The sequence below is a fragment of the Culicoides brevitarsis genome, chromosome 1 (assembly GCF_036172545.1).
Source record: "Culicoides brevitarsis isolate CSIRO-B50_1 chromosome 1, AGI_CSIRO_Cbre_v1, whole genome shotgun sequence".
Lineage (NCBI taxonomy): Eukaryota > Metazoa > Arthropoda > Insecta > Diptera > Ceratopogonidae > Culicoides > Culicoides brevitarsis.
In genome coordinates this window covers 33,683,750-33,697,905 of record NC_087085.1, presented here as the reverse complement: position 1 = coordinate 33,697,905, position 14,156 = coordinate 33,683,750, and the positions used below count along the sequence as shown (strand labels likewise).

At 33.9% G+C, this 14,156-nt stretch overlaps 4 protein-coding genes across 4 annotated transcripts; 3 read left to right on the top strand and 1 right to left on the bottom strand.

Moving 5' to 3' along the window:
- The first annotated feature begins 704 nt into the window (after nucleotides 1–704).
- On the top strand, nucleotides 705–3,937 carry LOC134837685 (E3 ubiquitin-protein ligase TRIM45). Its single transcript, XM_063853071.1, has 6 exons — nucleotides 705–1,456; nucleotides 1,519–1,784; nucleotides 1,838–2,166; nucleotides 2,221–3,291; nucleotides 3,579–3,751; nucleotides 3,807–3,937. The coding sequence occupies exons 1-6, from the start codon at nucleotides 705–707 to the stop codon at nucleotides 3,898–3,900; spliced, it is 2,685 nt and encodes an 894-aa protein (XP_063709141.1). The 3' UTR covers nucleotides 3,901–3,937.
- A 2,187-nt stretch (nucleotides 3,938–6,124) lies between these two features.
- LOC134826947 (L-lactate dehydrogenase) lies at nucleotides 6,125–9,103 on the top strand. The gene is made up of 2 exons (XM_063839459.1): nucleotides 6,125–6,239; nucleotides 7,934–9,103. Exon 2 carries the CDS (start codon nucleotides 7,943–7,945, stop codon nucleotides 8,939–8,941), a length of 999 nt encoding a protein of 332 aa, XP_063695529.1. The 5' UTR covers nucleotides 6,125–6,239; nucleotides 7,934–7,942; the 3' UTR covers nucleotides 8,942–9,103.
- Nucleotides 9,104–11,426: 2,323 nt separating this feature from the next.
- LOC134838377 (box C/D snoRNA protein 1) lies at nucleotides 11,427–12,700 on the top strand. Its single transcript, XM_063853894.1, has 3 exons — nucleotides 11,427–11,564; nucleotides 11,623–12,368; nucleotides 12,427–12,700. The coding sequence occupies exons 1-3, from the start codon at nucleotides 11,509–11,511 to the stop codon at nucleotides 12,633–12,635; spliced, it is 1,011 nt and encodes a 336-aa protein (XP_063709964.1). The 5' UTR covers nucleotides 11,427–11,508; the 3' UTR covers nucleotides 12,636–12,700.
- A 60-nt stretch (nucleotides 12,701–12,760) lies between these two features.
- LOC134836782 (vesicle-trafficking protein SEC22b) lies at nucleotides 12,761–14,059 on the bottom strand. Its single transcript, XM_063851999.1, has 4 exons — nucleotides 13,731–14,059; nucleotides 13,556–13,665; nucleotides 13,238–13,493; nucleotides 12,761–13,176 (listed from the first exon to the last, which is right to left on the bottom strand). The coding sequence occupies exons 1-4, from the start codon at nucleotides 13,803–13,805 to the stop codon at nucleotides 12,982–12,984; spliced, it is 636 nt and encodes a 211-aa protein (XP_063708069.1). The 5' UTR covers nucleotides 13,806–14,059; the 3' UTR covers nucleotides 12,761–12,981.
- Nucleotides 14,060–14,156: the final 97 nt, after the last annotated feature.

Below are 14,156 nucleotides of genomic sequence, written 5' to 3'. Positions count from 1 at the left end.
TGATGAAAATTAATAAAAAATTAATTTTTTTTTCATAAAAATATTTAAAATAAAAATTAATTTAATATATATTTTTAAATAAAAATTATTTTTTGATCATTGTTTTGCAAAAAATTAATTAAAACTTGCAGAAAATCAACTATAAAAATTTTTGAATGAAAAATTTTGAAATATAAAATGAAAAATATAAATTTTAGACATTCTACAAAGCAAAGAGCTTAAAAAAAAAATTTTTTATAAGAACTTGTTGAATTTTTTCAATCGATTACGAATTTTCTCCTGTAATGATGTGTCTTTAGTTGATTTTATGTAAAATTTTTATTAAATTTAGGTCTGTTTTAGTTTTAAATGAAAGTTTTTTGACTTTTCAAACCATTTTATGACAACTTTAGGCTTTTATAAAATGAATATTCAACAACAAAATTTAGTCAAATCAAGAATAAAAGCACGGAATATGAAATTAATTCACTTTGTTTTGTCTGTCGCTCCCTTCCTCACTCAAATCTTTACGTAACAGACGCGTAACAATTATATTTTTGTCTAAGTCCTATTGATTTTTCGTCATTTTTAACACAATTTTCCTCGTTAATTGGATTAGAATTGTCACCAAAGCAATCAATTTCGTTACAAAACGAGTTTTTGTTACAAAAATAAACCTTTCTCAGTCCACTTTTAGCTGCCTGATTGAAAAGTTTCGAAGAAAAATGGTCATTCCCAATATTGTCGTGAAAGTCCGAAGACCAACGGATGAATTTAACGGGTCCGATAGTGACTTTGAAGTTGTCTCTGATTCGGGAAATGATGATTCTGTCCTCGAAAATGCCGGTTATCAGCGTTTAAACGACGAGTTAGTAGATGCTGTTGTATTGCATGCGACTCCCGAAGAACCTGAAATTAAAGCAGAATCAAAAGAAGACGAAAAAATTGTCGTAAATTTGTCACAAAAGCAAATAACGGGCGAACGAGCCCCAATTTCTCGTGAAAATCGTGACAAAAAATGTGCAAGTCTCGTAATGCTGCAAAAAGAAATGCAATTAATGGATGTCGCTGTGCCTTCAAGTGATGAAAATACGGAAAATTTCCTCACGAGAAGTGTTTCGAGCAATTTCGCGGATCGAATTAACAACGTATTGGCACGTCGAAATGCTTTTGGAGAAGAAATGATACGCGAATCGATATCAAATTCGAGTTTAAATCAAGAACCGCCGTTAATTGAAATGATTTCGCAAGCAGGAAGGAAGCTAAGTGACAGTGCCGTGACAGATTTCACGAGATTGGGATTGGAAAATGTGCCGGATGTGCTGCGGAAGAACTCAATGCCCGCAATTTTGCCGTCTGCGTCGTCGCCAACGAAGGAAAACGTGGATTTGGTTGTTCCGGAAAAGGCTAAGACCACGAGATGGTCTTTTTATAAGGAAGTGAGCAGCAATTGTGCGGTTGATAGGATTCGAGATGAGTGAGTTTTAACAATTTTTGCTAATTTTCGAGCTTGGAACATTAAATTTGCTCCATTTTAAGGAATATTCCTTCAACACCGCCTCCAAATAAGAGTCCAGTAGCCGTAAAACGAAACGTTGAACGCCAACACAGTGAAACAGTGAACGATTTTATCCCCGATAAGCTAAAATGTTACCTTTGCAAGTCCGTTTTCAAAGATCCTCGTGTCCTGGATTGCCTTCACAACTTTTGCTACGAGTGTTTGAACCAAATTGACATGAATCGTAATGCAGCTGTCTTTTGGGCGAATCGTCATAACAGCAATGGAAGCGAATATGAATACAGTTGTAAGAATTTTCCTTCAATTTTTTACGTTTTTTGACATTTTTTCTATCCACAGACTCTGAAAGAAACGGTTCTGTGACCTCCGGAGACGAATTAAGCTTAAATCGCTCACCGCAAGGCTCTCGTAACAAAAGATTATCAAAACCGCGATCGAAAAGCATTGCTGCGACAAATCGTCGGAAGTCTTCCCTCGTGTCATTTAACGACAAACCAAAGTCCATCGTTTGCCCGATTTGTGGAACATCAACTGAAATACCCGTTGGTGGCTTGTGTCGCCTTCCAAAGAACTTTTTGATGGAGCGACAAGTCGACGAAGCGATTACCAAAACTGGAATCCAGCAAGTTGCTCGAATTTGGTGCAATTTGTGTTCAACTGACGTCATTGTGAGTGAATTTTATCCAAAAAAATCCACAAAAAATGATTTTTTTTTATTTTAGGCAAATGCTTTTTGCATGACTTGCGGTTATAATTTGTGCAATTTTTGCAAGGAAGCCCACAAAAGACAACGCACCACGTGCAATCACGAGATAAAAATGTTCGTTGAACCAAAAAGGGCTTCGAAGAAGGCGTCGGAATCCGTTTCTCGTGCATCCCTCAGTTGTCCGATCCATTCAAATAACGAAATTAAAATTTTCTGCACGAATTGTCATCAAGTCCTGTGTAACGATTGCACGATTTTGCTCCATCGAGGTCATAAATACATCACTTTGGCAAAAGCATCGAAAGTTTACATGAAAATTTTGACAGACAATTTGGAACGAACGAAGCCTCTAACCGAATATGCGTTACATTCAAAGCTAAAAATAAACGAAACATCGAAAAAAATCAACCAAAAGTGCATCGAGGTCCGCAGTGAAGTTGAGCAATTTTTATCGGAATATTTCCAAGCACTTGAGGTTCATAAAAAAACGTTACTTAACCAAATCTCGAAAGCACGCGAGAATAAAATGGAAATGATTCTTGCACGACAAGCAGATCTCGATAGACGATGCTTGGAAGCCAACACGGCGATAAATTTTGCTGAAGAACTCCTCGCCAGCGGAAATGAAATCGAGAAACTCACATTTGTTGGGATCTTGAATCGGCGTCTTGAATACTGTCAAAAGTCAGAATCTACGGGCGAATTCAAAATTAATGATTCTCTTCAATTTTTGCCCGAAGTTAAAGCTCCCTCGAATAAAGCTCAAAATAATATTCCGCTGTACGGGATCATCACGACGCAAACTGCTTCGCCGAAACTTTGTTGTCTGGAAAAAACGGATGGATTATTAAATTTGCGGATTCATAAGAAGGCAGAATTGATACTTATCAGTAAAGATAAGAACGATCGACAAATGTGTCATGGCGGTTTAACGATTTTTGTGGAGATCAAGTACAAGGATTCTTCTTCGAGGGCGATTCCGGTCCAAGTGAGCGATAAAAGGGATGGCACTTATATCATTTCATTCATTCCGGATGCCGCTGGGATTCTTATTTTGACAATTACGATCAATGGGAAGCCCGTTAAGGTGAGTTTTGACTCGGTTTTTTGTCAAAATTTGATGTCATCTGAAAAATTTTGTTTAAAAATTTTAAATTTTCAAAGATAATTTTAAGTTTTTATTAAAATTTAAAGTTTTTGTACAAATTTTTTAAAATTTTTTAATAAAATTTTTGAGTTTTTATACAAAAACTTTAATTTTTTGATGAAATTTTAAATTTATTACAAAAACTCTTATTTTTCATTACAAAATCTTCATTTTTTCGAAAAAATTTAAAATATTTTATATAAATTGTCGAAAAATTGAATTTTTAGGACTCACCTTACACATTGCGATCTCGTGCCATCAAACAACACACCGGAATCTACCATTGTTGCTGTTTCTGTTCAAGCGGCGGGTCAAAACAAGCAACTTGTGCCTGTGCAAGTAAAATGCCTGGCGGTTACATGGGTTGCGGGCATGGGCATTTAGGGCATCCAGGTCGAAGGTACCTATTTTTGTCCAAAATTTGTTCAAAAACTTACAAAATTTCTCCTTTTTAGACATTGGAGCTGCTGTTCGAGCGTATTAGAAAACTCCGAATGCACAGTTGCTAATAGTGTAATTCACCAAAGTACCGAAACAATTAATCAGTAACACATTTTTCACTTTAATAAAGCAACAGAGAACGAACGAGAGTAATAAAGAACAAATTTTTAGTCGTTTCTCAACATGCGACAGGCTTCATGAACACAAAAACGACCATAAAATGGTTCTTCACCTCCCATTACTTTCTACAATAGTAACGTTTTCCAATGGTTTTCCAGCGAATTTTCCAGCAAAGTGAAAAACATAAATTTTCATTCACCGAACTTTTGTGTGTTTTCAGTGTTCGCAAGTCTTTGTTCGACAAACGTTCGGTTATTTCACAATTTTTGTCAGATTTTCATGTTTAAGCACGTAAAAAAGTTCCAAAGTTGCCTTTTACTGTCGTCATTTCGGGTTGAAGTTAGATATTTTTGCGACAAAAAATTAATTGAGGAGGAATCACGAGACTGGATTGACTGGAAATACAAAAATTTCGTCGTAAGTTTTCAATTTTAGTTCAATAACATCTTAATTGCGTCATCTTATCTGCTTCTGTTCACTGAAAAAAAGCAAAAAACGGACGTCATCGTTCGCAATTCATTCAACTCTCGCTATTCTATTCTGTTCTAATGCTTTCTCAAGGACCATTTCATCACAAGTGAATTCATTACAACATCAAATGCAAGCGTACCTACATGACTTGTGCATACGTGATGCAGTTCATGTGCCTCACTTTACAGCATTTTTTTTTTATTACATCAATCACGTGAAACGACCGTAAAAGGGGGCTTTTCGACTTTTAATGAGTCGTTTTGAACAAAAACAGTGTGAAATCGATTGCCTTTTGTGATAAAGTATTAGTTGTAATTATAGATCAAAGGACAGATTATAGAACAAATCACGTTTTTAGAAGTAGAAAATTTTATTTAGTTGAAGTTTGTCGTCGATTACAAAACAATCGTTTATTGTTGTGAGTAAATTTGTAAATAAATAAGTGAAATTTTTGCCAAAAAGTGTCTTTGCGAACGAAAAAACCGGTCAAACGAGGGTTTGTAGAAATTACGTGCAGTGATTCATCATAAAAAAAGGTTTGTTGTGAGAATCGGTAGAAGTGTAGAATTATTTTTCTATGTTTTTCTACAATGACAATGACACTGAGAGAAAAAAACTGGCGAAGGTTGTTAAAAGAGTAAATATTTAAAAAAATTTAAGAAAATTTTCTTTCTCGTCATTTTTTTTTTTTTTTTTATAAATTTTTAATTATTGAGAAATTTTAATAAAAAATTTCAAATTTATTAAATAAAAATTTTTTTGAAGTTCAAATGTAATATTTTTGAATTAAAATTTACAAATTTTTAATTTAAATTATGAAAAATCTATTGAAAAATTAATAATATGAATTAATAATTAAAAATTAATTTTTAATGTTTTTTCACAAAAAATTAAGTAGGTATAAAAATATTTAAAAAAAAAAGATTTTTTTTGAAAAAATTTTAAAATTGATTTTTTTTTTATTTTTTTGGAAATTTTTGAAAAATATCACGAATTTATCTCTAATTGATTTTTTTAAAGTAATGGAATAAAAAGTAAAAAAAAAATAAAAAATGGAGAAAAAAATTGGCTTGAATTAAATTTAGCAAAAATTAAATATTTTTTTTAATAATAAAAAATTAAAGAAAAAATTAATTTTAATTAATTAATTTAAAAAAAAACTCACCAACGGAATCTTTGTCAAAATTTCTTCTCTTTATGTTTTTCACACTTTTTTTATCACTCATTCGTCGAAATGTGTAAGCGTGCGTTCCTTCCATTGTTGATAACAGCTGACTCAACGTGCATCAATAAAGCAGTGATAAGAAGAGTGTTTCGCGCATTCATTCTGACTCACCGTAGAGTTAAAGAATTTTCTTTAGAATTTCTCAGGTCACATAAGTAAATGTCTCCTCGTGACATGTTAAGAATTTTGCTGGCACACGACCAAATCACATGTGATGCATTTTTACTTTGACACAACTTATCCAGCTAAAATTGGAGATTACACTCGAAGCACATCATACAATCAAAACGCATTTCATAACGCTACTTTCGTGTTTCGTCATTATCGTCCCGATGGATCAAAATGAACGAAACTTGTGATAAAATTCTGTTCTATGAATGAGAAAAAAAAGGTCACCTTCATAGTCGGAATTCATGCGTGCGCGTTCATGCCTTCCCTCGTTTTTGTAGAAATTTTGCGTACTGCCGTTCATTTAGCGTACTTTGTAGCGCATTGTATATGCTTGGAATATAAAAGACGTTCAGTCAGTTGCGTTTTATCCACTGTGAGGTTCACATCGATAAAAAGACACGAAAAATTTTATCCAGCTAATTTTTTCATCAATTTTTTTGTGAAAAATCACTCAAAAAAGGTTCGTCATCGTGCACATGAAATTTCTTTGTTTGTTTTTTAATTAAAAGTGATAAGAGAATGATAATACGAAACATACGTAAAAATCGAGTGTGAAAAAAAATTAAAAGCAATTATTGTCAATTATCATTGATTGACACACAAAACTTTCGACTTCAGCATATTACGAGATATTTTGTCACAAATCAATCGAAAAACATCAAAAAAATCAAGATCTCAGAGCAAGAAAAGATAAAAAGTGAAAACAACACCCAGAGTTGGTCGATTTTACCCTTACCATAACCTCCACAAGGTCAAATTCACTTTCGTTTCGTACAAAAATTTTTCCATCCGTACGAGTTCATAGACTTGTACCTTAGTTAACTCAAGACTCGTGTCATCGTACCAATGTAGAATGAAGGGGAGGCAATGTGAATAAACTTGTCGCTCGTGCCGCTACCCCCATTTTTCTCATCCCCAGTTTATTTTCCTCTCTGGTACTGGAAAACTATTCATGCGGTTAGGTTTAAAGTATATTATTATGCAGTTTCTTTTATCAGACAGATACAAAAAAATTACATAAAAAATTGTTATTTTTAAATCAGCGGGAACATTGACTTCGAAAATTGTTGTGCAATAAGTTTTTTTTCTGTCTGAGATTTAAATATTGAATAATTTGACGGAAAAAGTGAATGTAAGCGTATTTTGTCTTTGAATCAGGTCAAAGAAATTTTTACAAAGGGCTTGAATTACTTTTACACGAGCGGAAAATATAATTTTTTTTAAAGTGTGTGGAAAAGAGACAGCTGGTCATTTCTATTTTTATCACTATTCTGTGAAAAATTTATTATTTAAAAAAATAAAAAACATAAAACTTCCGCTATTGATTTTTAAGAGAATTATGATTTGAGCGCATTTTGATAATAAAAAAATTAAAATTTTTATTATAAAAAAATAAAGTTTTTATTATAAAAAAAAAATAAAATTTTTATTAAAAAATGAAAAAAAAAATATTAAAAAAAATAAAATTTTTATTAAAAAAAAATAATTTTTTAACATAAAATTTAAAATTTAGGTAGTATCCATTTAAGTAAAAATTAATTTATTTAAATTAATTAATTTAATTTAATTTAAAACTTCAGTAAAATTTAAAAATCTAATTTTTTCGAAATTTTAAATTTTTTGAACTATTTGCTGAACAAAATTTGATTTCAAAAAAATTTTTTTTATCAACAAAGTTAAATAAATTTTCATAAAATTAAAATTGTTTTTTTTTTTTATTTAGAAAATTAAAAATATTTTTTTCTTTGAAATTTTTAAAAAAATTTGAATTTCATGAAAAATTAGAAAATCTTAACTTAATTTATGTTTCGGAACATCTTAAAAGATTAAAAATTATAAATTAATTAAATTTATTAATAAAATTTTATTATGAAATTTTTACCTGAAATTATGAAATTCAGTAACAGACAGACCTAAAAATCAATTAAAAATTATTTTTTCTTCGAAATGCGCAATAAAAGAAAAATAGTTAAGAAAAACAATAAAAAAATTGTAACGATTTCAGATAAATGTCTGTTCTCCGTATCGCTTTAATTAAAAAACAGAACAAAATCAATTACTTTTGCGGTTTTTCCGCCGTTCACATGCTCCATGATGCATGCTGATGAGATTTAAATGAGCCATTATTCTAATTTTTTTCCTTTTTTTCCGCAGCAATCAAATATGGCATCCGTTAAAGATACACTCTTGAATGAAATCAACGCTCCCGTCACGACATCGGGCAACAAAGTCACCATTGTCGGCATCGGAGCCGTTGGCATGGCTTGCGCCTTCAGTATTTTGACGCAAAACGTTTCGAGCGAAGTCGCCTTGGTCGATGTTGCTGCCGACAAATTGCAAGGAGAGTTGTTGGATTTGCAACACGGCTCGGCATTCATGAAAAATGCTCATGTCACTGCAAGCACGGACTTTGCCGTGTCTGCGGGCTCCCGTTTGTGCATCATCACTGCTGGCGCTCGTCAACGCGAAGGTGAAACTCGCTTGGATTTGGTGCAACGCAACACAGACATCCTCAAGGGTATCGTGCCGCAATTGGTGAAACACTCACCCGACACCATTTTGTTGGTTGTCTCAAACCCTTGCGACATTTTGACTTATGTCGCATGGAAATTGTCTGGTTTGCCAAAACACAAGGTCATCGGAAGTGGCACGAATCTCGATTCATCACGTTTCCGTTTCTTGTTGTCGCAACGTTTGGGTACCGCTCCAACTTCTGTGCACGGATGGATTATCGGCGAGCATGGAGACACAAGTGTTCCCGTTTGGTCTGGCGTCAATGTTGCCGGCGTTCGTTTGCGCGAAATCAATCCCAACGTTGGAAGTTCCGAAGATCCCGAAAAATGGAATGAATTGCACAAGGAAGTCGTTCAAAGCGCCTACGAAGTCATCCGTTTGAAGGGATATACCTCATGGGCTATTGGCTTGTCGTGCGCTTCGTTGGCAAACACAATTTTGCGCAACCAAAAAGCCGTGCATGCCGTCTCGACACTCATCAAGGGCGAACACGGCGTCGAAAATGACGTTTTCTTGTCGTTGCCATGCGTTTTGGGAGCCAACGGTGTCACGCACATCGTTCGCCAATACTTGAACCCGGACGAGGTCAAGGCTTTGCACACATCTGCCGACTTGATGCACAAGGTCCAAACTGGAATTAAATTTTAAATTGTTTCTCTCGATTATTATTTTTAATTTTTAAGACTAAAAATTGCAAATTATTTATTTTTTTTGTCGATGATCGATCAATAAGCTAAGCTAAAAGTTAAAAAAAAAATATTAAAATAATTGGAATCGCAAATAAGAAAATAAATTTTATTTTTTAAAAATTTCTGCTTCTGTTCAAAATTTTGGATAAATTGACTCTGACCTCCATTGAAGGTCACACAAGAGTCATCAAAACGACATCAACTACCTCTAAAACTCATGGCATTTCAAAATGCAACAAAAATTAGTAATAAAAAAAGTAAATTTTAATGAAAAATAAAATAAAAAAAAATTAGAAGATTAGAAAAAAAAACTTTTCTTGAGAAATCTTTTTAAAAAAATATGAATATGAATGTATAAAAGCACCGGTTAGTCGAAAAATCGCACTTGAATGTTCCTTTTTAGTTGATATTCTGTAGAATTTTAGTGAAAAATGTCTTGAATGCAACCATGAATGATGTTATAGATAGTAAAAATAATACACTAACCTCTAAAAAAAATGTAAAGTGATGATTCAAAGTCACTTTTATGAACAAAATGATACTAATAAATATTAAATAAAACTAACCGTGAATAAAAAACCAGAATTTTCTGCTTTTTATTGCATTGAATGTATGAAATTTGAATGCGAAATGCTATTTTGGGTCATAAATCAGCAAAATTACAATTTTGAATGTCTAAAAATTGATCAAAAGAGGCACTTGAACTCCGATTTGACCCAGTAACCTTCAATTCAGAACAAATTTTAATACAATTTGCTCGCCTTTGTTCTCTAATCACGATAAAAAGTTGTTCGTTGGTCGTTTTATGAATGATTTTCAACAAACTTTACCTCTTCAACGGCTTTAATGTCGTGTAATAGTACTCCTAAGTAGTAATCATAACCGAGAATTATTTTTTACTCAATATTTATAATCGTCAGAAACAATCTTCAACACGCAAATGTCCTTTGTGATTATACTTTAGTCCTTTCTATGGGCTGTATTACGTGAAAATTACCTAAAAATATAAAAATAAACTTATTTGGAATGATTTTCAGTCGTTCTAATGCAAGAAAAATGCGATTTCTTACCGAATTTCTTTGACATGAACTTTTTTTCTGGAAAACTAATTCAATTAATAAGCATCAAACCCCAAGTTTGGCTAACGATGAGGGTGAAAGCTAATAAAATAACACCCAAGTAAGTCAGTCTTGTTAGAAAATCACATAAAAACAGTCGCTATTCTTTCGCAAGATGATGAAATTGAATAAAAATCCTCCAAAAGAGCAACAAAAAATTCCCGTTCCCGCAGATTGGCGCGCTGCAAAGTCATATCTCCACAAATCCTGGAACTACAACACTTTCGGGAAGCATTCTTCGCAAGCGACGGCAATTTTAATTTCTTGCATGACCGTTTACAGGGGCTGGGAAGGTCATTATTTTAATTTTATCGCCACCGATCAAGACGTGAATATGGATTTGAAGGTCTATGACAGTTACAACTACAACTATCGACATGATAATTTGGCGGCAGACGATGTGAGTGCCTTGTATGCTCATGTCTTGTTACTTGCAATGACTCGTAGATTCTTCGACGATGAAGAGCCAGACAGATTTTTCCGGAGTATTTTGAAGTATGCACACAAGGAGACACGTCAAAAGTCAATTTCGGCACCAATTTCGTGGATAAAAGCTGTCAAAGAGCAAATGGATACACTTCCAAAGCTGAAAACTTCGATGATAAAATTCTTACTTGCATCGCCGGAGACCAAATGCAAAAATATCGTGAACGAACTGATGGGCGCTGAGATGACAACGTTCAAGGCGGCGATAAATTTCGTGTATCAAGCCCCTTTGACGGTAGCTCACACGCACAAATATGTCCTCCGAGAGATGGAAATGCTGAAAAGGGCGATGAATCGAATGAGGCATTTAACGGATGAGGAACGCGAATTAGTTTGTCTTCTTTTTCCGGGGCAATATGTTCCGCCGGTTGAACTTTTTCCGAATATCGCTTTTTGCACTGTTTATCAATATGCAGACACGGAACGGTATGAAGAGCTCATAAATTGTCCTTTTAAGGAAGAATTGAAGGAAATGGTAAGAACTCCGTTGCGAGGTCCCATTCCATTTTACTTGTTTGAACCCCATGAGAGACGAATGTTGCGAGAAATAGGCGTTACGGAGTATTACGGGAGCTTTATTGATGGAGGTCCTGTCCCGTTGCTGGCGAATCAGGAAGTTACTCCGAGCGTTGATGACAAAATTAAACGAATTGTGTCGGAAATTCGCAAACCTTTGGAGAAAAAGAAGCCAAAAACTGCTAAAAAAGAAGAAAAATTGCGTTAAATGTTTAAATTTTGTTACTTACCATTTTAATTTCCGCTTGAAAAATATTAACGGTACTAAATTTTAAATTGCTTAACACGACATCGGACGTTGCGGATAAAATTTGAACTTGCCTAAACCAAAACAATGAGTTTAAAACTGAAAATTAAATAAAAAATATTAAAAATCTGTTAATTTAGCGTTTAATTCTTGATAAAAATGGAAACCACGACAGTATATAAGGACAGTGAAGCACAAAATGCTGAAAATTCCAGGTAAAATTCTTTTTTTCATCCAAAATCCATTAAAAAACATCTTCACTCTCCCCCCAAGGCTTGGAAAATGTGAGGTCTGCAACGTTAACGATGCGAAATACACATGCCCGAAATGCGAAGTGAAGACCTGTTGCCTCTCGTGCCTCAAAATCCACAAAACCGAGCTCGAATGCGATGGAATTCGTGACAAGACAAAATACATTCCGCTGAAAAAAATGACTCAGATGGATTTCATGAGCGATTATCACTTTTTGGAGGAATGCACGCGGTACGTAGCTGACCGCAAGCGAGATAAAATCAAAAAATACACGATTTACAACAAGGAACTTCCGACACACATGTTCCGGTTGCGGGCGGCATGCAAACAGCGAAATATCACATTGAGATTTTTACTTTCGAACTTTACGAAACATCGAATTAACACGACCAGATTGGATTTTAAGAATCAAATCGTCAAATGGAAAATCGAATGGAATTTCCCGAATGTAGGGGAGAAGATTTTGACATTTTTCGATGACGAATGTTCCGAAACTGCGACAATCGGAGAGTTGTTGGAGAAATATTTGAGTCCTGAGAGCGATTTTGTGGGCAAAAAACAGCTGGAGTTCTATCAAGCGAAGGGAATTGACAATTTGCGGGTGTTGCTGAAGGCAGAAGGAGTTAGAAAATGCAAAAATAGGTATTACGAGTTAGATTACAGGAAAAGTCTCAAAGAAAATTTGGCTGGAAAGACAATTGTGGAGTTTCCTGTTATTGTTGTTGTGTTCGAGGAAGTCGCGAGAGAGTTGGATATCATCGACAGTGGTAAGAAATTCAAAATTATTTGAGTTTTGATAAGAAATTTTAAAAAATTACTTTTTAGACGAAGAAGATGAAACAGAAAAGACACGATATGAACAAATTTTGGGAATAACAAGTGCTAAAAGACCAAATCCTGACGAATCTGAAGCTCTAAATAAGAAAAATCGAGTAGAAACCAACAAAAATTTGCTGTTTTCCAATGGAGATGATGTCGAAAGTTCAGAAGCTGATGATGATGGTGCCACAACAGAAGAGGAAAAAGAGAGCTGAGTCAATTTTTGATACTTTTGTTAAAATTTTAAGTTAAATATTAAATTTTTCTATTAAAAAACTAAATTTTCAACAAAATTTTGGATAATTTCATGTTTTTTTGATAAAAAATTTTTCAATTATTTATGAAACTGGAATCATTTTATTTTTTTTTTTTATAAATTTAAATATATAACGTAAATTTTTCGGCAATTTTTTAAGCGAGCGCTCTCGAAAATAAATAATAAACCCCTTCCAGCCTTTCCTTTTACGCACGAAATTTCTTCAATGCCGACATCAGTAGTATATCGAAAAAGATAACAAGAACAACGAAGATAAGCAATGCCCTCAGTTCCTCATTTAACGGTTAGAGAACCCAAAAGTAGAACACAAACACGAGCAAAATTATCGAAGCAGCTGCTGCTTTTACGTACATTGACTTTCTGTTTAAATATGTCGCGTCTTTCTTGTATTTCGCCGACAACATTGACAAATTTTGCGTTTTTGTGTCGAGCTCTGATAGGACGGCGCCTCTCGCGAGAACGTCATCGATGTTTTGGACCTAAAAACAAAAATTTTTTTTTAATTTTAAACTTTTTAGAGCAAAAAATGAGATTTTTTACCATAATTCTTTGCACATCTTGCAACTGTGAGTTAATGGAATTGATATTCCTTCGACGATCGGTGAGGCCCTTGCGTGCCTTCTGTATGTAAATGTCAAATTCAATAAAAGCGTAGGGACGTGTGACGGAATTTACGCGTCGACCGTAGTTATTGTCGAATTCCTGTGCAATTTCCTCGAGGAAACTGTAAGCTAACTTCTTGCTAAATTGTCTGTCACACAGCACGAGATAACAAACGTCGTTTTCAATGATATAGCTAAAAGAAAAAACAAAAAAAATTAAACTCTAATTGGATTTATGGAAGGAAAAATCACTTACTGAAACAAATAAGGCCCTGTTTCGATGGAACACCGTCTCGGAGATTGTGGCGTCAGTTTACGAAACAATAATTTGGCTTGATTTTGATATTCTAATACGCTTTTGCCCGTCTAAAAAGATAAAAATTCAGGTTTAATGAACTTGAAAAGCAGATAATCGTTCAAGCGAAACTTACTTGTTCATCTTCTTGCATAGTTCCGACTAAGGGGAGACCGTCTGCCACGCGGGCAATCATTGTCATAAGAGCCATTTTTGCTCAGTTACTTGCAGGAAGAGCTTTAATCCTCCACAAAATCGTCAATTGTTTTGAACCACGTCAGCACAGATTTTGCTGTGATTAGAAAACTATTGAATTACGACGAATCTGATGAGATTTTCACTTGACTTGATGAATTCCAATATTTCTCGTGACGTTCCAGGCCTTTTTACGAATTTTTCTGATGTAATTTGAGCGAAATTTGTCTTTAAATTTGACGATTTTTCATTTCGCTCTGAAGTTAGTGTTTGTAGATGGCGCTGCGATTTATTTGAATTAACATGAAGGTAAGTTGTTTTATCAATTTCATTCGTCTCACTAATTTTTCGAGCGATTTTACGGATT